This window comes from Siniperca chuatsi, linkage group LG23, assembly GCF_020085105.1.
Source record: "Siniperca chuatsi isolate FFG_IHB_CAS linkage group LG23, ASM2008510v1, whole genome shotgun sequence".
Lineage (NCBI taxonomy): Eukaryota > Metazoa > Chordata > Actinopteri > Centrarchiformes > Sinipercidae > Siniperca > Siniperca chuatsi.
Genome location: NC_058064.1, coordinates 17397110 through 17421179, shown reverse-complemented (window position 1 = coordinate 17421179; position 24070 = coordinate 17397110). Strand labels below are relative to the sequence as shown.

Here is a 24070-nt window from a genome sequence, read left to right as displayed (position 1 = left end):
ACAAACTTGTGATGCAAGTCAGAGATTATCAAGGAATTTTAAAAATGATTATGTGTTTAACCACTTGGTTCACAATTGTGTAACAATACATTGCTTTGATAAAAGAAAGGTGTGACAAGGTCATGGTGGGAAACCTTGTTATGGAATTCTTTCAACATGACCACTTTTGGAATACACACCCATTTTCTGCAGCGAAATCTCTCCTTATTCCCTCTATCTCCTACTGTCTTTGTTCTGTCCCTCCTTTTAGCCTCAACATCATCTTGCTTAAACGTCAAGTTTCTAAAACACCCAGGTAGGTCACATTTAAAGTAATATTTCACCATTTTGGGCATTATGCTTATAAGCTTTGTTTCCGAGAGTTAGATTAGGAGACTGATATCACTCTCATGTCTGTGAGCTAAATGTGAAGCTAACCCCAGAAACTGGTTAGCTTAGCTTAACACATTTGTTTAATCCGTGCAAAAAGGGCAGCGTAAAAGCAACACGTTGTGTTTTTACTGGGGGTTATGTGCCTATTTCTTGGACAAGCGTAGTCACTTCCTGGAGTCTCTGCTGGTTGGCTGGCGACCTCACCGTGATGACAAGACTCCAGGAAGTTACTGCACCTAGCTAAGAAATAACCTCCTGTAAAATCGCAACATGTCGATTTTACACTTCAGTTTTTTTATTAACCAATTAACCAAACAAGATATAACGTGTTAATTAGTTAGCTCTAGAGGTGCTGGTTTTGTTACCATTGGCCAGGCTACATGTTTCCCTCTGTTTCCAGTCTTTGTGCTAAGCTAACCAGCTGCTGGCAATAGCTTCAGATTTAGCATACAGTCATCTGACTCTAAGCAAGAAAGTGAAAAGGTGTATTTCCCAAAATTCCCAACTATTTCTTTAAGACATTTTAAGTTTTATAGTTTATATTTCACTAATGTGTGCAATTTTCCACTTCCTGTGGGTAGAGAAGTGACCATAGTTAACACCACATTTTATTTAAGAAAATATGAGTAAATTTGAAACCCCACTTTGTGATTTAGGCTGTTAAGACGTGGGTTATCCTCCTTGTCTTGCTCCGCCTCCCACCTTGCTCTCTTTTCACCCCTGGGGTGTTAAGGTAAGTGAAGGGAAGGGTAGAATTCCAATCATAACAGTGAATTATCCTTTGAATGTTTTGCTGTCTCCTGCCAGGTGAGTCATCTGTGTTCATGGTGATAATCCCTTGAGAAAACTAATTTGTGCCCGAGTGTGGTTGCAAAAGCAAGCCTCTTTGGTGCGGTGTGTTTGTGGAAAGGGGAAGGTTAGCAAGCATGTTAAGGTCAAATTGTTGTGTGTTTTAGAGAGTGTGGTGTGTGTGTGCACACAGTTCAGTACATGTACATACATATGTACATACCTACAGGTACACATTCCTTCACCTGACAGAGAAAAATAAACGAGAACACACACCTTGCAGCAAGTTTGACTACATAAACCAGAGAGAGACGAGAGAATATTCCTGTTGATTCTCTAAATACATGACAGTCTGATCACTATTCCCAGTGCACATATCTAATAACATCAAACATCAAATTGTAAATCATTTATACTCTGAAGGCAACCAGTCAGAGCCAAACATAGTGGTGTTAGTGTTTGCAGAATTTTTTACAATGGGTGTCTGTACTTGAGATTTCAACAATTGTTGAAAAGTTGACAGTGTTTTCAAAAGTGACCCAAATTTGATCCTTAAATTTCCAACATGACTTGGTACAGACATGGGCCATTGTATGGAGTGGAGCAAGGAAAATTTACCATCAGTCATTGGTATGACTTTCTGTTATTTCGAAGCTTTAGATGGAGTAATAGTGAAATTACAGTTCAGTTCCTTATTGTCTTGGTGAACCAAACAGAGGTCCTGTTAGGACAATGGACTTGATAACTGGTTACTGTCCGTCATCGAGTCCATCCATCAGCTAAAACCCACAGTAAAGCATGACAGCCAAGTACAGATTGTTCCCATATACACTATAGACAAGCGCAGTATCAAACAAACTTTATTCTTCCTGCAGGATTTACCCTCTTACAAGTCATGCTTTCACCCACCTAACATTTTAGAATTGCCAGTAAAATTCAGTAGTATGAGTTTCACCTCACAACTTGGACAAAATAAAACACAAATTAAAGCAGTTAGTGGATCCAAATGGCAATGATTTGTAACTTTGAACTTTAACACTCGAACTTTAACATCAGTAAACTGCACACAAATCCTGCAGGTTCGTCCACCAGAGAGGTAACTTGCACCCTGTGGAGTTTTTGACCTTTAGTATCGCTATGGAGCAATGTGTTTACCAGCAAGTACCCATTTAGTTTGTTCTTGTATATGCACATGAGGATGGGACAGACTGAATTGACTCACCGGGCGCACCTAAGCAGTATGGCTTGCAGGAAGACCCAACCCTACTCTGCCTCTGATTGGCTATACCATTCCAGGCGTCTGCTAAATGCTAACACTAGCCTAGCTATGATGCTAACCATCACTACGAACTAGACAGGCCCAGGAGATGAGCAACTCAGCCACGGCAGCTCATGTTTTTGTTCCCATAGCACCAAAGAAGCAGAGACAAGCTCCACAAACTGGCACAACAGCAGGCTAGAACCCGCAAGGGTCACTAGCTAGACAGCCGGCCAGTCACGCTCACAGACCCCGCTGTGAGCTGGCTGGAGCTCTCTCAAGAGACCGTCTGGTACACAAGAGGCTTTTATTTCCCAGTTGACGGATGGTTTGTTTACATATCACAACTATTTTACATATTCCCATATTTTCGTATTTAGTAGAGGCTAACAGTTGTCTTGGCAAGAGACTTATCTATCAGATCTGGGTACTTTGTCACCGCGTCAAGCCCCCACCCCCTTTTGGGTGAAAGCAGCCTCTCTAATTTGACCAGCGTAAATGCAAATTCCGAGGTCTTTCCCATTTTAACATAAAATAAGAATACTGTATTGCTCTTTAGCTATTAGGAGACCAAATCCTATGGCCAGTCAGGCAAACAATTATGTTACGTTGTTGCTGATCAATGATGGGTGTCGTTATATAGAAAAAAATTAAGAAATAGGGATTGATGAGTGTCCTTTCAGTGAAACAAACCAAGTGGACTAACCTGACATACCGTATTGAATCTCCAGGTAATGTATTTCTGACATCTGTCACTTTTTATGTCGTTAAGACAGTTTATTTTTTGCTATTTTGGTCGGTCCAATGTGGAGTTACTGTAAACTAATTACATCGCTGTGGCGAAGTGACCTCTGTCTTTATTTTGATAGCTGTGAGCTTATTCCGCCACCTTTTACTATGAGCTGAGAAGTAGAAAACAGGTCGGTTTTAGCCCCACTTCCTACAAGGTTCATTATAATAACTTAGGTCAGCTCAATTTATGTTAATTATTAACATTAAAATACCCTCTGCTCACCAGTCTTTCGAGTGGACAGACTGTTGAACCAAACTCCATTCTAAAAGCATGTGTTTTATGGTAGGGCCATATTTTTTCACAGTAAACACTTCATTCACACCATCACTAAGACTCTTTTCTGATTCGCTACGATCTACAGGCACAATTGGCACACACGTCATTTATTCAGTAACATCATTAACTAACCTGTGATGAAGTGTTTGCCACAGAGGTACACGTATTGAATGGCCGGGTCCCCCAGTTTACCATTTTCATCTTCTCTGTCGATGGCCTGAAGCCACAGATGTCCTCTTTTACTGTTCTTCGCTCTTTGGGGGAAAAAAGAAATTGTAAACAGGGTTTTTTTGGCTTTGTTTGTTGTGCAAAATGCGACAGAGACAGCGATGTTGCTATGTTTTTATAGAGTCCCGACCTCACAGCCTGCGCGCTGTTATTGTCTGGGGACTATTGGGGACTACACGCCACTGCCCAAAGGTTGACGCCCAGAAACGTCCCAAACACAGCAAACTAATAAGAAACTAAGAAGATACAGGCAGAGGGCAGGGTCTCTGCAGATACAGACACTACCACACACTTCTAGTGGGTCATAAGTGATGATTGAGAGGGATTATTTTTGTATGAGTCTTTACATTGTTTTTTAGGAAAATCCTTCTCATTCTGTCTTTAAACAAACCATCCATCAACAGGGAAATAAAAGCCTCTTGTGTACGAGACCGGTCTCTTGAGAGAGCTCCAGCCAGCTCACAGTGGGGTCTGTGAGCGAGACTGGCCGGCTGGCTTTCTGCTGCTTTGGTGCTACGGGAATAAAAACGTGAGCTGCCTTGTCGCTCTCTTCCTGGGCCTGTCTAGTTAGTAGCGCCAGTTAGCGTCATAGCTAGGCTAGTATTAGCAAACGTCTGGTGCCCAGTGAGCATTAAAATTCAGGGATCTGGTGAAATATAAGACTGCACAAACATTGTACAAAGCAAGAAATAATTTACTTCTTGGCAATATACAAATACTGTTCTTGGACGGGGGGGGGTTATAACTTGAGAGGGAAATTTAATTTGAAACAATGTTGTGTTTGCACAAATCTTAAAAGTATGTGCGTGTCAGTTTGTGGGGTGGACTAGAGGAAGAAATCAAACAAAGTAAAAATATGTACAAAGAAATCATTTTGTGAGGTACAGACACGAGGAAGGGGAATGTAAAGTATGCAAATGGTGATATTGTCATTAGTTTTCTTTAATTTTTTCCTTTTCCTTTTTATGAAGATGATAAACACAGTGGTTTAGTTACGGGGCTGGGGCTGAGAGTTGGTTTATGTGATTCATTGATTGAATATAGATGGATTAGAATAGAATAGGGGTAGGACTAGACAAGCATTTGCTTCTTCCTACTCCATTTCGGAAATGAAATGTTAAATTCATGTTGCTTATTGAAAGTCGGTTGTATATGTAGACCGTTTATTGGTTATTTTGTTTTTTTTTACATATGAATGTATTTTTATTTTAAATGTTTGAAATAAAAAAGAAAGAAAGAAAGAAAGTAAATGGTGGAGTCCTTTTAGGGTTTTGCAAAGTGTAGCTTTAAATCTGAATTAAATGTCAGGTAAATGTACAGAGAAGGTGCAGTACTGATGCATGATGAGTAGGTTATCATGTACCAGGTAACAGGTAACATCATACCAAGTACTACATCACTGGAATGTGTTTCTGTTTAACCGAGCCTTCACTCTTCACACAGATCAGATGATCTAATGAGTGAAACCAGCTGCTGGAGTGTTTGGGTCCAGACCCTCAGTGGCACAGGTTTGCCCCTGCCCTGTCTATTGGATAAATGAGTGCAGCAGTGTTGACTTACGCCTGTTTAGTCTTTGTGTGAAAGACAGATGAAGAACTAGAACAAAAAAACCTCTACCCATCTCTTTCTTACACAACAGGCCAGACAGACACAACAGGACAGGCCGCAGTGTTAGATATGGTTCTTCATTATGCCCTACATCTGACAAGGTCCACTCTGACTGGGATTACACACAAACACACACACTGAGAAGATGTCTGTGCTCTTTCCTCCAGTTGCCCTTTTATTTTTAATCAGTTTTCTGCATCATTTGTTTTCTCTCAAGCACTCTGTGACACATTTGTTTCTTGAAAGCACTCTAGAGTTACATGTAAGTAGACGTCACTTCATATCACACCAACATCTAAAATCCACAACTTCTCCACATGCTTGACATGGAGCCTCAGGAGGAGAGTGGACAAAGACCGAACAGGTTGACAATTGAGAACTGTGTGATCTGAACACTCTGTAAGAAATGTGGTAGATGGAGTGTCAGCTCAGGCTGTGTGTGAGAGTGAGAGAGACAGAGCAGTAATAGGTTATAATAACCAACCCAAATCAGCCGCAGAGATCAGGGAAGCTAATCCGGTGTCAAGCCTAATAGAATCACAGACACAGGAATAGCCTGTAGGACTCAAAAGTGGGTTTGACCTTGCTTCAGTGTGTGTGTGTGTGTGTATGTGTGTGCACGCGCGTGTGTGTATGATGGTAGTATTTCCTGGATTAACGGTCCACGGGCAAGGGCTAGATTACCAAGAACTCCAAGGGCCCCCCAAAAGCTCCAGGCTGACTTTGTTTTTGCATTTTAGTTTTTCAGCATATTGCACAGAACTGTGAATGAGGCGCAAAATTATTTACTCAGGAAAGTTTTGACACAGACTCCACAGACCCTTGTGGTATAAGGCTGGAGCAGATCTTGGCAGTGTGCACTGCCGGAGGGTATCTCAGCCTGCCCAAGCATCCAAACTCGTTTTAAGCACCGGTTTAAGCCATATTCAGGGATGGACTTGAATCAGGTGCTTGGACCTCGGTGTACATGCTTGCAGGTCAAAATTAATTGCAAATTTTGCAAAAACGTTGGGTTGTGCTTTATTATCTGATCTTGAAGATGGTCCCTTTGTCAAAATCTATTTTTAAGACCTATATCATTTCAGTTTTTCTAAAACGTTTCATATTCCAGAATGAATGTGTTTAGTCATATTAACTAGCAGCAGGTAATATTCCAGAATAACTGTGCACATTGCACTGAGAGTGGGAGAAATGGGGCGTTTATAGGGGCCCAACATTTTTTCCCCAAGGCCTCCAAGAAGAATCATCTGGCCACAGAGTGCCAGAGAACACCATAAGTATGTTTCAAAGACACCCCTGGTGATCTCCAAGTATTCAGCCATATTTACACTGACATACTATCCCCATTTAAACTTTTGATATCAGTGTTTGTTTTACCATGGCGCATGACGTTCCTGATGCCAAGTGGGAGAAATCGGAATCTTCAAATTAAATCAATGTCCTTCTTATAATTACCACTAGTTAGCTCGCAAACCATGGTGGATTAGATAAGGATCAAATGAGTCATTAACACAATGTGTCACATGCAGCACACATGATTAACCTTCCCCTGAGTGATAAAAGAATGAACTAAACTAGATTTCTACAAGTGTGTCAACAACAACAACAAAAACAGACAATTACTGAGCTTCCGGAACAAAAGTCATGATGAATTTCTTCTCGATAGTATCTGCTCTGCTGTTTTGTTCTCCCCGGCACTATTTGTCATCTGACTGAGATCCTCAAATGAGTATTTTTACTGCCTCTGTATCCCATGGTAAAAGGAAAGATGGCGGAAATTACAGCCAGACCGATGACTGCACCGATAACTATGTTTCCCACTTATCACTTTTTGCTGTTTACCCGAAATAATGCTGCAGATTTTGAGAGAGCTGTGTGCGTGCATATGTGTGTTTTATTGTATTTCTATATCTGAAGCGACTTCCCACTGTAACTTTTAAAAGAGGAAATAACATTCTTCCTCTTGAAAATGCAACATTGACAATGAAACACATCTTTGCTCAGTTCATTACAGTTTGCTGTTGTAGCCTTACTTTGTCTGGTATGACCAGTAGCTTATGGTGGCTAATGATAGCTAACGTTAGCAAACTTTAGATGGATATTGCTGTATATGGGACATTACAGAATCAGTTTGCTGTCTTACTGACTATTCTCAACTTGCGCTACTGTTACAATACATTTTTACTATTTACCATTATCTGGTACATGGCCACTGTTTAGCAAAAGTTACACAGGCTTCACCAGAAGTTCTCAACAATGACTTGTGAGGATCTTACTCCAAAGTAAGAACATTTCACTGGTCCTCACGGGGGTTTCATTTTAAGATTATAGAGTTAGGGTTAGGTTTAGGTGATTGTAAAGGTTTGGGGATAAATGCCATGTCATTGTAGGTCATACATATTTGTTTGTTCCACTGGGGCTGCCAGTCCTAAAAACACCTGCACTAACTGCAGTGTCTGGCACTTTGGATAAAAGCATCTCTGAGCCAATTTATGTTACATGTCTGATGTGTGTTTACACTGGAAAACATTTACTGCCTGAAATTCATCAATATTTAAAGATGTTTCAGGCTCCCAAAACAACTATTGTGGGGCAAAGGTCTTATGATGAGTCATGACTTTAATGGTAGCACCTACTTTGCTTTACTTTCTTGTCAGAAATGTACAGTATACAGTATGTGCTCACATGTTGGGCTGCAACAGAGAAAAGCCTCCTGTTTCACCTACTATCTGTTGTTTTTGAGTCCCGTCTAAAAAATCTTCTCCACACAGAAGGTGAGGATTCAAAATCTGCACGCGAGATGCTAAGTGTTCCAGCAGCAGCAAGGGAGCACTTTGTCCTCAGATCAGGTATCGGAGGGCAAAGTGCTCATCATACCTTTAATCTCTCAATCCAGGAGACAAATCCTGACCTGAACCTTATCATACAATTAGCCAATACCTCAGAATACACATTACTCTTTAAAGACTGACAATATGTTTCAATTCTGTGCTACTCATCATTGTCAGAGTAGATATTGCTTTTGCTAAACAACAGATCATTAATTTCTCAATGAAACTTTAGTTAAACTTTAGTAGAAAGTTTCGCCGTTTGCTCTCTGATAGCAGAGAGCGTCACATGATGGATGATTACTGACCTGTCAACTATTTGACTGTAGATTTGGTCTTAGTTTGGTTCTAGAGTTTCATGGCTTCGCTTCTCAGCATCTCTGAACTTGTGACTCTTTCATTCTAACACTAATTGCCAAGTGCTGACGAGGCATGTTTCAAGATATGAGGGGTTGCCTTCCAAAAGCACCTTACAGTAAACACACTACCTGAGACTGTACTCAGTGTGTCAGAACAGATGTTTTAAGTCAAAAACATAAGAAAATGTCTACAAATAAAATTGTCTTCACTTTCAAGATGCTGAAGGAACAGTTTTTAAGAATAGTTTGGCATTGACAGGTGTGTCAAGCCCACAATGTCAAATGTTCTCACTTAAAACTCAATGTTTTGGTGCCTACTTTCCCTGACTTTTCACTCAGTGATCATTTTATAAGAGGGGATGTCCTTTTTTCGAATGGGACTAAACTCGTTGGAATGGTTTTTTTTTTCTCCCATAAAACACTGCAACGTTCTCATCCAAACCAGCACTTAAGGACTTTCAAAATAAAACAAACACATGGACTGACTTTTATCATCTGGCCATGCCAGGACACATCATGCCTCCAGTCACAACAGGATGAATAATTGCAATATTAATTTGACAAAGAATATGAGCTATTGTAACAAAAGAGCCAACATCCATTTGTGTCTCAGGGTCCCATTTTGTTTATAAAACAAGCGCTCAGATTCTGACTAAAGTGAAGAGTCTATCCAAAAACCAATCAAGTTGCTGAACATCTTTCTTTTTGTTACTCTGTCCTCTCTTCTGTGCCAACATTATGACAAATCTGCTCAGTTGAAATTAGATGAACTTATTTAAGTTACATACCCATGATGTACTAACTGGAATAAAGACATATTTTCATTAGAGCACTTCCCTACCTGTGACTGTTAATAGCCAGATGTTTTGAAAAGCTACTAAGTGTGGTCGGAACTCACCTGAGAAAACACTGATTTGTGAAAGATATGATGGTGGTGTCGCTACATCCGTAACCATCCTGCCTGATCGGTAGGATCAGTAGAGGATTCCTCTAGCACCACCAGCAGGTTGACATGATTTTTCTCCCTCAGGATGAATCCTACTTTGGTGATCCCTGGACTCCTCTAGCACCATCATGACATTGAGATTTTTTGGCTTTTATTGAGATATTTCTACAGGATATCAGGATAACAGGATGAATTGCCATACATTTTGGAACAAAGATTCATGGTCCCCAGAGAATGAACTGTAAAAACAAATCTCCTGACCTTTCATCTCGCACCATCATGAGGTCAAATTATTAATTTGTCCAATACTTTGGTTTATGAACTGCAAAACTAATGACATTCCCATCAACCTCAGCTGTACTTTGTGTTTAGTGCTAATTAGCAAATATTACCATGCTAACATGCTAAACTAAGATGGTAAACATTATACCTGCTAAACAATATTTAGCATGTTGGTGTCCAGTAATCATCAACATGCTAGCATTACTATTGTAAGCATGGTAGCATGCTGAAGTGAGCATTTAGCTCAAAGCACCACTGTGCTTATGTACAGAATCACAGAGCCGCTAGCACGGCTGTGGATTCTTAGTCTTGTTTAATTCTCCAGGTACATTTAAAATTAAGCTCTGTGCATTCTGAACAAGTGTGAGGAAGTTACTAGGAGTGGGAAACACAGATGCAGATGCAGACAAACGCAGACACATAACAGCCATATTTAGCAATGGATGTCATATGTTTAATACACACACAATAATATAATCTCATTTAATGCATTCTTAATATTCAGATACCAAAAACAATGTTAAAATATCAGATACTCTGGCCACTGTACATCATTTCAAGTACATTTTGCGTGCTACCAAGTTTGACATGCTCTAGTCTATGGTTCTTTCACAGACGTTATCACATTTCATGCAAATGACAGAGACGAGATGGTGTGCATGTAGGCCGAAGGCCATGTTTGTGCTTTCTGTCAGCACTAGTACATTGTTAGTAAAGTGGAAGTCAGATAGCAGATGCCAACTAGTGTAGTTCTTGGAATATCAGTGTTTAGCTAAAAAGTTGTCTGGGCATGTAAAGTCCTGTGCTTTCCAAAGAATAAATGCTTTCTCTTTAACTTGGGGGAATAGCACTGCTATAAAATTATATTTTTAGGATCAGGCATGTAAAGCACTGACATGCATTGGAAAGATCTGTACTACTCAGGCTGTCACGTTATACAATCTATCCAGAACCCACCACCTACAGCAAATCACTATTGTTTACCGTATTCATACATTTGAATAACTGCAGCTATTTGAATTTGCCATGAAGGCTTAATTTGCCTTCGCATGATGTTAACAGCTCTGTTGACTGTTCCAGCTTTCTGCATCTCATGCAATATACTTCTAGTACAAAAGAGGTCATGCTTTTCCCACATCTAATCCCTATTTTCTCATTTGTGTTTTGCAATGCTTATTAGATGTGACAAACTAACCACTACTGTCCTTCCACACACACTGTGGCAAGAAGTCGTGCTATTCAGTACCGAAATGATATTTTGCAGTTGAGTTTTCTTTCCCTCTGGTTTTACTAATTGTTTTACCAACCATAAGGCTCTTATTTGACAGCGAAGCCCAACTAGTTCTAAAATGAGTCTCCATTTGTGCATTTATCCTCCATCTATCCTGCACTCGTGCTTAAGGCTATTCATGCTTTAATGGTAAACAACTGAAGCAGTAACAGTACAGTAAAATCAGTTCGTTTTTTATTGTGCTTTATATTTTATACTATTTCATACTTAAATAGAGGAGCCATGACCAAATGGCCATGTTAAGATGAAAGGACAAGACACGTAAGACTAATATCACAAAATAACTGATCAAATGCTTTGAAGAAGGCTAGTCCACAGATTAAATATCCAATCACCCATCAGTTCTAAGCAGGAACGTCAGGGTTCCAAACCCTGTCACCATGTTAGAGCACTGATATTGCAATTCTGCAAAACTCCAAGTTTTTTTTTACATTCCATTGCCAAAATGTATAAATTATAAATCATTTCTACAATAAAGCGTTAATTGCAAGGATGCAAACTGCATGGTGTACTGCATGAAAATCCCATCCACACCCACATCCATCTAGTACCCTGACCGCGAAATCAAAACCAATGCCATAGATATCTAAGCCTGGACTCCTGTTAACCCTAAATTCGGCATTACCTCTTGTGCTGGCAAATTACATTTACATTAGACGTAAAAAGATCATTTCAAAAATATATACCCAGCATTAACACCAGGCACAGCACTGAAGAGGAATGATGATTATGAAATCCATTCTATAGATAACAGGGAACCTGTGTTGCCCTAACAATAAGGAGCAATAAGATTTGTTCTTTTGGATTTCAACGTTTGTACCTCTGCTGCCCATCCACCATCCCCAGACCTTCACACCAACACACACAGCCCGGATACGTTTGGAAACACAGCTGGCCCTGTTTTCATTTGAGAACTCCGGGGTTGCGTTCTAGTCTAGATGTGTAAAAGCGAAGGCTTTTAGAAATGATGACGCAGACACCCACGTTCGCTTCTTGACTGGGTCTTGTCGGTCACTACATGTCCTTCCCTGATTCGTCACGCCCCTATCAGGTGTCCCTTTTCTGGAAGAACACAAACAAAGACATCAGCCTCGACTACCAGTTGCTCATTCAACATGGATAACAAATTACAGGCGTTGCTGACCTTGTTGTCTATGCCTCGTCGTCAGTCCAAGCAAAGAAATCTCTGGTCTTACTTTTCGCCATTGCTGTTCTTTGTTTGCAGTATTTACTATAACAGTCCACCAGCTGAGTAGGCAATCTGCTTCCTGTTTACACCGGCCCGCGCATGCCCAGTGTACGTGAAAAGTCACGTGATATGTGTTTTCAGGCGTGTTAGTATGGACGGAGGTTATTTCTGAAAAGGGGCTGAAACGCTCGTCTAAACATAGTAGTGTGGCTGTAGCCTCAGATGTCAGAGCCTCCAACCACCACATTAACACACCACACCAGCACACTTTTTTAAATCAATCCAGGCTTTCAAGTGCATCATCTGTGATAGATTACACAGTACTAATGTCAGTATTCATACAGTGCTTTGGCAATACTGTATCTGATTATGGCCACGCCAATAAAGCCAATTGAATTGGATCTCAAGCAAATTTCAAGCTCTACAACTGCCATAAAGATTCCCCGTCCAGTGAAAACCATGTATCTCCAGTTTTGTGATTTTTAATTTTTCAGATAAATTGAAGGATTAAGTGTAACTTCAAGGTTTGAGAAACACTCTCGCACTTGAGCAAAATAAACCATTTAAAAACCTGATGGATTATCTGAAAAATGCATTGTCACAAAGGCTCAAGAAAAGTTGACATTTTGGACATACTTGGTTTTCATAGGTGAGCGACAATATGTGATTTGAGACGACAAAACAACAACAATCCTCACTTCCTCAAGGGCTAGGTTTAGAGTTAGGAGTTTGGCTTCAGGTTAAAGGATTAGTCTCATGTTAGGGTTAGAGTCAAACCAAATGAGGGGACAAGTAGGGATTGGGTTTGTGTGTGTGTGTGTGTGTGTGTGTGTGTGTTTAGACTCTAAGCAGCAGGTTTCACCCTCAGGCCCTCTAAACATCTGTCAGCTCAAATATCAAAGGTGGCCACTAACGTGACACATCAGTCCACACAGATGTCACCTATAGGCATCTCATTCTATAAGGAGAAAATGAAGATTGCAGCTCCCAAGTATTTGAGCTGTGATTATACAACAGGTAGTTTCAGCCAAACCCTCTGAGATATACACTGAAAGCTGTTATTTAAAAGGAAATCCATCCCTTTAAACATTCCTACCATACATTCTCTTACTGTAACTTCTATATCAACATGTGGTTAAACTGAGAGGTACTTTAAATACAGCCTCTCTGGTATTACTGCTGTAGGAATTATCTATGTAAAACATAGACACATCAGTCCTTTAACAAAAAGCAGGTTTTTCCAACCTTTTCATGGAGGTAAAATAATTAAAAGACAGTAAAAACTGTGGCCAAAACATCTACATGCCGTGTCTCAGATGGTGTAAATCTCTGCTGAACCCGAGGAACTTTAAATACATTTGACGTGGTTGATGTTTCATAGTTATAATTAGGAAACAATAATGGCAAAAAAAGAGAAAAAAACAGATCTTAATCTGATATAATCGCTAAATATAATCCAGTAGCACAATGGATAAGGCTGACACGTCTACCAAATTTAATGGAAATATGTGCATAACGTTTTTACTCACCCATCTGATAGTCAGACTTATCAACAGGAGCACATGTGATGGAATAGTTCAGTAGCTATTAATCAGTGATAGAAAGCACATTTCCTCAAGCACTGTACTTAAATGAAATTTTGAGGTATTATTATTTCCTTTATACTGCTACTCCACTACATTTCAGAGCGAAAATTTGTACTTTTTTTTGCATCACATTTATCAGACAGCTGTAGTAACTAGTTAGATTTCACATAAAAAAAACATGTGGATTATAAAATTCAATGCACTATTAAATATTAAGCCAGTGGTTCCCAAATGTTTTGGCTTGCAGCCCCTTACAAAAAAGCAGTGTCTGGTTTGGGCTCATTGTCACGTTTCAGATGTCTATGAGTTGCTAACAGTTCCCACAAAGAGACTAAGAATAACAAGAACAAAGTTTTACAATGAGTGTGCATGTGGTCAGTCAGAGTAGGAGGGAGTGTAACCCGGCACCATTGGAGAGGAGCTGTAAACTCAAACATTTCTCATAAACTTGCTGTTACTCCCACAATTTTCACTCTTCATACATCATTTTACATCAGAACGTAGGAGAACTTGTTCCCGTCACAGACATGTAGTTTCAATCAGTCAATCGGACTTACACCTTTGGCACAGTGACTCTCCAAGTGACAGGAGTGCCAGCATCTGCTGCACTGACTTCTGTATTAAAGAAAGCAGAAATCTCTGGAGAAAGCAGACAGTACCAGTTTTCTAACCTGCTCTAGCTCTCACAGAGTACATGGACAAATTTAACACCGCAGCAGGGTCTCCCGCCTCTTAGAATCGAGACATTTTGGGGATTGGACTTACGATCTTGGAACAATAAGCAGGCATTTAAGAGGTTATTTTCCTATTAAATGAACTGTCTGGGCTTCTCCCCTCCCCCCTCCTCTCACTCAGGGTGGGGTGTGTGTGTGTGTGTGTGTCTGTGTGTGTTTGTAGACATGTATTACTCACGTTGTGGGGACATAAGATAGATAGATAGATAGATAGATAGATAGATAGATAGATAGATAGATAGATAGATAGATAGATAGATAGATAGATAGATAGATAGATAGATAGATAGATAGATAGATAGATAGATAGATGTACTTTATTGATCCCAAATTGGGAAATTCTTTTGTTACAGCAGCGGAAAAAAAAGTCTAATAAATCTGTTTACACAGTCACATTTTGGGGACTTGACTTCCTTTTGGGCACAAAATGCAAGTCTTCTTAAAGTAAATCATTACATTTTAGGGTAAAGACTTGGTTTAAGGTTAGGGTAAGTCTCCAGGAAATGAATGTAAGTCATGTATGTAATGTCCTCGGAAAGTGATAGAAACACGACTGTGTGTGTGTGTTCAGAAGTGTGTAAGAAGTTCAGTTACAGAGATGATAGGGGTTTTTAAACTGCAACAGCTCCAACATTTTAAAGACTATATAAACATTATAAATATTGGCGTCTTCAGTGAAGCCTCATGCTGTTCATAATGGAAAAAGGGTTTCCATATGACTTGTAGTGTTTGAGCTGAGAGTATTTTCAATGAGTGCCACAAATACTACCACCCGTAGTGCTTACTATGGTGTTCTCGGCCAAAATCAGTCGCCCTGTTTTAACTGTTCATAAAGCAAACAAAGCATAAAATGTGCACACCGCACTCCACCGTCCTGACTTGAATAAATCTTATAATGTCATGCATAGTACGCATAATTATATCCATGATCATATGATAGAAATTGCAGTCATTCATTCGTTCATTCACTATTGCCATTGTCATAGGAAAAACAAAGACGTCACGGATGATTTCAGTACACGTCCACGCTCCTGGGATACACACCACGCCTCCAGCACACTCCAAAAATGTCTTTGAGAAATTTTCTAGTTTACATAACTGTTCAGGCCCAAAGAGGTCACATTAGCCAATATTTCACAAAAAAAGCAAAGATTAGAGAAAAGTAATAAAAAAAATATTACAAATTTGTGTCTCACGACCCCTCAGATTTATCTTATGACCCTTTGGAGGGGCCGGATGCCTGGATTGGGAACCATTGGTATAAAATACCTTATTGTGTATAGAATAGTTAAAAATGTTACTCACATACTGGAATATAACATAACAGGATTTGAACGAGATACATAAAAGACATATTAAATACAGATAGAAATAAACCCACAATGCTGAATCAAAACCACCTCCGCAGGTGAGATGCATTGATGCATTGTATGAGTCAAGGCAGCAAACATGCAAATCAAACAAGATGCAGTCATTTGATTAGTGACCTGCTTCCCATAAATGTATTGTTAGCATACTGGTGGACAGAGAGGGCGCTACAGTAGATATGTACTGTCAGTTTGCTAGGATTTAAATTTTAAGTAAGACTTCTGATTTCTCTGTGTGTTCTGGTTGCATTTTACTGCTAAGTTTAAATACAATCCAGAGACATCAGATCTAGACGCAATCTAGGCTTGAGATATGTAGGTTAATGTGGGTATAAAAGTGGTCCAAAGATGCACACCAGCATACATGCATAGATCAATTGCTAGGTTGTAATCTACATAAAAAAATAACCAAATCCATAGAGTCATAGAAGTAAATGAAAGATAGGCTCGTAAGGGAATTTATCCCAGTCGACACTATCAGTGATCAGCTGTTTCAGGAACAGGATGCTTTCAGGAGGTCACTGAGTCTACATTTTAATGTGGAAACAGAGAGTGGAAAGAAAAACAGGCTGGGAGGGAGAATCCGAGATGGAGAGGGGGATGTAAAGAGAGGGAGGAACAAATGAGGGACATAAAGATCCAGACAGTGAATGTCAGGGAGATAAAGAAAATCGTTGAGACAGAGAGGCAGATTACTGGGTCACAACGGACAGAAAGAGGAGGGCTGAACTGTCATATGACTGAACTGCTGGGAAGGCCGAGCCTCACCTTGAAACCGCATGATCTGTATCTGCTGTCTCAGGGAATTGTGGGAAAGATGATGAACAACAGGAGAGAAACTTTTGTTTCATTAGAACTGCGCTAGGATTCCAGTTAAGATTTAGGATTGTTTACATCAAGGTAAGAAGTGTAGGTTACAGGTTAAAGAAATGAATTTCCTAAATGAATGCCCTGACATATGTGTTTCTGCACACAACTCCTCTGCACTGGGTTGTTTCTGTTCCGCAGAGCAGAGAAAGCTGTCTAATCCAAATCCTTACAGTATGTTTTGCTCTAACTAGCCATAAGAATGTGCAGTGTATAAACACTCGGCTAAATGTGTAAACCGTCTCGGAGCAGGCAGGGCTGTGAAACTGCAACCATATAGAATGAGGGGAACAGCTTGATTCGCATGCAAGAGCGAGGGAAGTATGGAAAACATCCAAACTTTGTCCTAAACAGAAGCTGAACGCGCAGACATCTTTCGCCTCTCTCATCCCTTTGGAATGAAGCATCACAGACCTGCAGTTTACTCACATCACTTTACATCTCTTAGTATTTAGGTTTGAAGTTCAGAAGCGTGTGAGGTGTCTTCATGCAGATTTAAAGGACTTCTGTACCCAGAAGATCTTGTAAAGTGATGTCACTCATGTTCACTAACCTGCTAGGAAAAGCCTCTACAAACCCTTAAGGTGCTTGACCCCAGTAGTCTTGAAAACACCACATTTAACACAAATCTATTAGAAAAGTACTTGAGCACCACTTGACTTTAATCACAAAACCCTTCAATGTCTTGAAAAGCAGAAACAACCTGCAAGAAACATCTGTTAAGTGCTTTTAGAGTTGCAGAGTGGTGGGTGGAAATGGGTGGGACTAACTGTACAAAGCAGCTGTGATAGGATGTGGCAATTTGATAATTCCATTGTTTTATTCACTCTCACCCACCAACGTTTCCTCTTTCAGTGTTTCCATTTACAGTGCTTTTTCAAACATGGGAAATGTTCATGTAAAAGTGAACAAATTTGATTTTCCTAGACTTAACTGTTTGGTGGATTGAAAATAAAAGTGCCTGATATGAATTTCGATCTGGATCAGTACCAAGATCAGATTATCCTTGGGCCAACAGCAGTCAGGTTAACAGATTTCAGTTAAAGATTTGATTTGATTGACTCAGACTGCTGAAGCCTCACATTAAGTTCAAATAAACTTATTTTTGCCCCGAACCGGGACTGTGGATTTTGTCCCCCATCTATTAATGGCCAGTATGTTCATATACATGTAAGTATTGATTTAAGAAGAAGAAGAAAAAATGTGAACCTATCCTTTAAGGTCGTCTTTACCTTTTAGAGATAACTTGGTACAAGTACAGGTGATGGTATGCCACCACTTTCTGGCAGGGCCGGATTCACCCGTGAGGGGGCTGTGGGGCCAGGTTTGCTGCTGGGCACCCTACTGTTCCCCACTGCACTGTTTTTGGAAAAATACTTTTTGAAGGGAAAGTTTCCTTGAGATACTAACCGAGTCCACTGAATAAATCCTGAAAAAAAAAATCAGCTGCTTTTGTTACTGTATGCTACTGTAATGTTATTGAGTAAAATTGGTCCAGCAGGTTCAGGTTCAGGTTCCAACCTGAATGTGGAAATGTCGAGTGCCAATTGAATTACACGCAATGACAAAGCATGAGGAGAGGTGAAGAAATGTGAAACATTACATGTTGAGTGAACAGTTTTCCGGAACAGGGAGGTCCAAGGACACCAGAACTTCCAGTCAGTCCCTCTGGAGGCATCGTGAAACCCAAATGAATGAAACATCTGTGATGGGACAACACCAACAATCCACCCAGGCTGCCTTTTCCTCTTTAAGTGTCTGGCTGATGCTCTAATCCAGGGAAAACTCATTAGTGATCAACATTACAAATTAAACAGCACAAGGGAGAGTTACCTCACATCACTTCACCAGTTTGTTTATTGATACCTCTAATTATTAAGGGAAAGTATCCCCGCTTCACAACATTATACTGTACAACACCAAAAGCTGCACCAATTCCCAGAGCGACTGAGAATTAATCGGATGCCTTATGAGATGTCTTTCAAGGTGAAGTGTGTATCATTTAATATACATTTAAGTCTTAATCTTTGACTTTTGTGCTTTCTCACTGGTACCACAACAGTTACTCATTCATCTTTTCCAAACACATTTTCTCTGTTTGTCTGGGAATTTAATCCAGCAACCAAACTGCTTCGTAAAAACAGGCTAAGATTGATGTTGTTTATTTCTGTCGTCTGGTGTTGCTAGACAAGTGCTGCAACATGAATAAAAGAGCTTGGGGCAACAAATGAAACAGGTAGAGGAAGGCAAGAGCAAACCAGAGCTGGACACTCACAAAAGCACAAAAAGGTTGGAATGCAGAGCCAAAAGAGACAACAGGAACTCTCCATAGTAACATTATCAGTTTATTAAACCACCTGGGAGCCATTTTGGCCCCCTTCTACCCTTATCTACTTTATGATCCTCCCATGAGCCCAGCCCCTAATCTGCTCACACCCCTCACTCCTAATTTGTCTCTTTTCTCCTGCAGTAAAACACAAAATTAATTCTGTTAAACTGAGGCGTTGCAGCTGAACTGCACCCAGAGCTCTAACTTGCATTGAGACCATTTTTGACTCAAGTGCCCATAAAGGGAGTTACAGAATGGAACCGGCCCCTCTCTCGCCTCCTTCCTTGCGTCCTAATTTCCTTGTCCTGTTGTGTGCCTGCATGTCAGGAGGGACTCGCCGTCAAATCCGCCGCTGCAACAGCTGCTCTGGCGGCTTCTGCGCACATGCACACACTCCAGCACATGCACGCACACACATAAGTGGACTCCCACAGCAGCAGGAAAGCATCCACCAAAGACTCAAGACGCCCACTGATGCGCGTCATTATGCAAAGCTGCCCAGGCCACATGTCATATCAGACATCGACAACTGCACCGCAGGACTGTTAAGGCCATTTCGCAGAATTGCCTCCATGTTATGTTATCAGACTGGACACACATGCACAAGCACGCACGCACGCAGCATGAGTATTTTTGGGTTACTGGGCTATTTGGCTCTAATCCCATCAACAGCTCCCTACATTCACATTCTGGTGTCTGAGGGGCAAAATTAGCCGTGCACGGCTGGGGGGAAATAAAGAGGTATAAAATGCATCCACACATGCACACACCAACTCTGCACAGAAAACTTCAGCTCCAGAAAGTGAAGAAAACGTTCACTTTCACTTTCAATACACATAATCTCGTGTCGAATGTTACTGGCACATGTAACATTACATCATGATGATCAATTATTTAGATGCATTTATCCAAAAAGTCAAGTCAATTTATTTATAGAGCACACTTAAAAACAACAAACGTTGACCAATGTGCTTTACAGAGAGATTAAATTACAGGATTATTCGATCGATGATTACAATCAAACAAAAACACAGGAATGATCAAATAAAAACAGACATAAATAAGAGGATATAAGTAAATTAACAAAAGCATAGAATATCAAACTTCAGAATAAAATCATAACACAAACAGCATTTCACAAACAACAAATAAATTACAAACAAATAAAAACCAGAGTGGGGTCAGGAATGGGATGGGTCTTGAGACCAGTTTTAAAGGTATGGGGGCGGCCAACAAATGAAAATGCTCCTTTGGTTTTTAACTGGCTGCATGGAATGGAGAGCAGTGATTGGTCACCAGATCTGAAGGGGTCTGGAGGTGGAATAGGGGATGAGCAGTTCAGAGATGTAACCTGGTGCCAGTCCATGCAGTGCTTTAATAAACAAATAAAACAATCTTAAAATCAATTCTGTATTTCACTGGTAACCAGTGAAGAGAGGCCAGTACAGGGGAGACATGGTCTCTCTCCTTGGTACCAGTGAGGAGTCTCCTGCTGCATTTTGAACCAGCTGCAAGCCAGATAGGGCTGAATGACTGATTCCGACATAGAGAGAATTGCAGTTGTCAAGGCAAGACGAAATAAACAGACAGGAATGGTTTTAAGATGATCTATGATGGAAGAAACCAGTGCTGAGAACGGAGCTGATTTGTTTATCAAATTTTTGATAAACAAAAAAGCCACATTTGGGAACGTTTAGGACCAGAACAAGTAGGAGAAGCGCACAGATACTGGTCACTCTTCACCTCATGCGCACTCGGGCTGTAGTTTACATTCACACACAAACAAATGGGCACGCATGCACACGGGGCAAGGAGCTAGCAGGGAGGGAAAGGATTCAAGGCATAGTCCGGCCTTTTTGTTTGGAGTCAACTGTGACATATCAGCTTTCACTCCCGCTAACAGCGAGCCGGGGTACAATTAGCGTGTCGGTAATCCAAAGATATAATTTGAACCGCATATGAACCGTCCCCGGTGCGCATTCAGCCAGTTCCGCTCCCTCCAACACGCCGCACACGCCTTTGAAAAGAGCAAGACTCCCGAGTGCATGTGAAATAAGCAAGAGTCTCAAATGTTTGTGTGCGTAAGCGCGCTTTGGAAAGACCCAACCCTTTTGTCTACCTGTGCACATACCGAGAGACGGGTAGAAGAAGTGAGTTTGTCCGCACAGGTTTGCCTTCAGGCAGCGCGCGGCGCGTTGCGTCTCACATTCTACATTGTTTTAACTGCCGAGGCTCAGGCTTAGGCGAATAAATAAGTCCTTGATCATATCATGCAACTTAAAAAGAAAAGAAAGTAAATATGTAATCAGCAGCACTGAAAACCAATTCAGGCGCCACTGTGGTGCCAAATTCAGTTTCCAAAACTTTTTTTAAGCTATTCATGCAAGTTGTAACTCCAAAACTGCTCATCACACGATTTCATGCACTTAATACATCAAATCTTTTAAAGTCTGCTGAACATACTGAACACTTTGGGTCAGTCTTTGTCACTCCTTTAGTGTCAGATTCTCCAAGAACCAAAGAGTTCTTCAGCGACAAAAATGCTCCATGAAGCACCAAATCAAAAAGAAATGAAGCGGTTCCTACCGTAATAAAGGTAACCATAGCATCGGCAGGTTAGTATCCAACAGAGTCGACATGAAGGTGATTAATTTTTAGACAGAATCCTTTGGCGAAAACTTCCCACTTTCTGAGGGCTGCCGCCGGTCTGTGCGCTACACTTATTCTGTGTGGAGAGGATCAGGGTGTGCGTAATGCTTCCCCCCCCCCCCCGCTACGCCGCTCTGTCTGTTACAGGACAGATGGCTCCTGGCGCATGTTGCTGTAAAGACCTGCATGCATGCTGCCACTGTCTGTCAGCGGAGCAAGCCTGCTGACATGAATTAGGACACAGAATTAGGAGCGTGTGTGTATGTGTGTGTGACTGTGTGTGTACATGCGTATGTGTGTGCGTGACTAATGCAACCTTTACGTCTTTATGTAGCGCTGGCCGACATTTGGCAGGTTCCCCAACACTCCAAGTCAAACAGGGCTACATTCTTTTAAGAATTTAAAAAAAACCTTAATGAACTATAGTAGCCATAAAAAACTATTTGTTCTTTAGGAATATGGACATACATTTTTTTATATTCAGTAGGCCTACTGATTAACACAGATGCACTAAAATCCATAAGGATATCATAAGAGCAAATAACGCAAGGTAATGTTAAATACAGTAAAGTTCCTGTAAAGTACAGACACAGTAAAAGTCATAGTAACCTTCTTAAAAAGGAAGATGAACAGTTCAAGTTGAATGTCATAATGTCTCTGTGTCTTTGTAAACTGGTTCCACACCCACTGTGTCAGAGCTTCTTCATTTTCTTTGGAGATACTTTATGTGACTTATCTTCGGTTACACATACACACAGTATGGCGATGCCTCACAGCAAGGTCCTTGTTTACTGAATGCATCTACAGCCACCACGAGTTTCTCCTATTAGAAGTTAGAACAACACCAATTTGGCAGAATTCATAAAAATTCATAAATAAAACCGGAGCTCACGGTTTGCATTCCATCTTTATACCAACAGACCTCGCTGGTTTATTTAACCATGACCATGAACCTTCTCTAGCCCTGACCAAGTAGTTCTAGTTGTCTAACCTCAACTGAAGCTTGTGCATTCAGCTAATGTATCCGTCTGGACAAACTCTTCTCTTACTGTGTCTGAGCTGTTTAGCTACACCCCTAGTTTTCCCCCTCAAGACCTGACCAGACCTGACTGAAAATTGGACAGGTGGGTGGTGTATGGATTGATATTATTAAACTGTAACAAAAGTAGAAAAGTAGTGTCTCACATAAAGCCCTGCCAATCAAACAGTTGTGGTTGAATTCAGACTATGTTTATGGAGGTTAGTTTTAGTATTATTATGGGGTTTGAGCCAGCCAAACCACAACCATGACGGCAGATTGTTATGAAATCTGACAGAAGCTCTGCCTGAAAGGACCCAGGGCAAGAAAGCCTCCCTCCACAGCCAAATTCTCAAAATGTTAAAGAGACCCAGTGGAGTTTTTGACCACTAGTAGCTCTATGGAGCAACGTTTTGATGAGGGGGTCTCTGTTTAGTTTGTACCTCAAGGTCTACTAGTGCACATAACCTGAAAACCTTCACGTTAAGCTATGACATTTTCTGACTGATAGAACACAATAGTTGTCCAACAAATAACCAGTTCATTAAAACCTTGTATATGTGTAATTCTAAACACTTAGGAGGATATTTACTCAGGATTTGCAGCCCTTTTCTAAAATGTGATAAACAGTCAAATTGTGTTTGCTCTAAAGAACCGTTATGAGATTTAGCACCGGTGAAATGGAAGAAAAGTGGTACCACAGAAAACCGTTGGTGTTGGAGCTCATGCAATATGTGTTTTAAGCCATTCCTGTTCAGAGGCGCAAAATATGGGAGAACAGAATGGAAATAAATAGCAGCTGCACCTGATTTATCACCACAGACTGACCACTGCAGCAGAGGAGTGTGCATCTGAAATGGGAAACATGGGAAAAGCAGGTGTAAAATCTGTGATGCTGTTTTGTAGGACACATCTGGAGGATGAGACACTAGAAGCACAAATTAAAAGCTGCATCATAAAGCTATTTCCCAGAGCTCTCAGTCCAGCATCACAAGACAAAGCAAAACAACAAGTTTTTTTTTTTTACACAACTTTCCCTTTCTGCCTCCTGCTTATATTTCCTAACTTTTAATGGCTGTTTACAGAAGTAGTCTAGTCAAAGGCACTGAGACTAATTTTCATGATTTATTCAATCACTGATATTTTTGTTGAGCTGGCAGTATTGGGCTGTTAAACTAATATTTCCCCACACTGTAGCCTTGATGAATACATGCTTGTGGTTCCAAAAATGTTTTCTCTTCAACCAATAGTTCAAGTTCAGCAGCAGAAAATACATTATTTTGCGGCTAGGCTCATTTACA

General features: G+C 40.6%; 1 protein-coding gene across 2 annotated transcripts in view; it reads right to left on the bottom strand.

The window, feature by feature from the left end:
* Positions 1 to 21870, bottom strand: part of ntf3 (neurotrophin 3) — a 41721-nt gene extending 19851 nt beyond the window's left edge. The window contains exons 1-2 of one of the 2 annotated variants that reach the window (XM_044186639.1): positions 21689 to 21870; positions 3621 to 3742 (exon numbers count right to left, since the gene is read on the bottom strand). In XM_044186639.1, coding sequence (XP_044042574.1) covers positions 3621 to 3689 — 69 coding nt within the window. In that variant the 5' untranslated portion in view covers positions 3690 to 3742; positions 21689 to 21870. The remainder of the gene's footprint in view (positions 1 to 3620; positions 3743 to 21688) is intronic. The other variant, XM_044186640.1, reaches the window with a different exon arrangement.
* Between the last annotated feature and the right edge of the window lie 2200 nt (positions 21871 to 24070).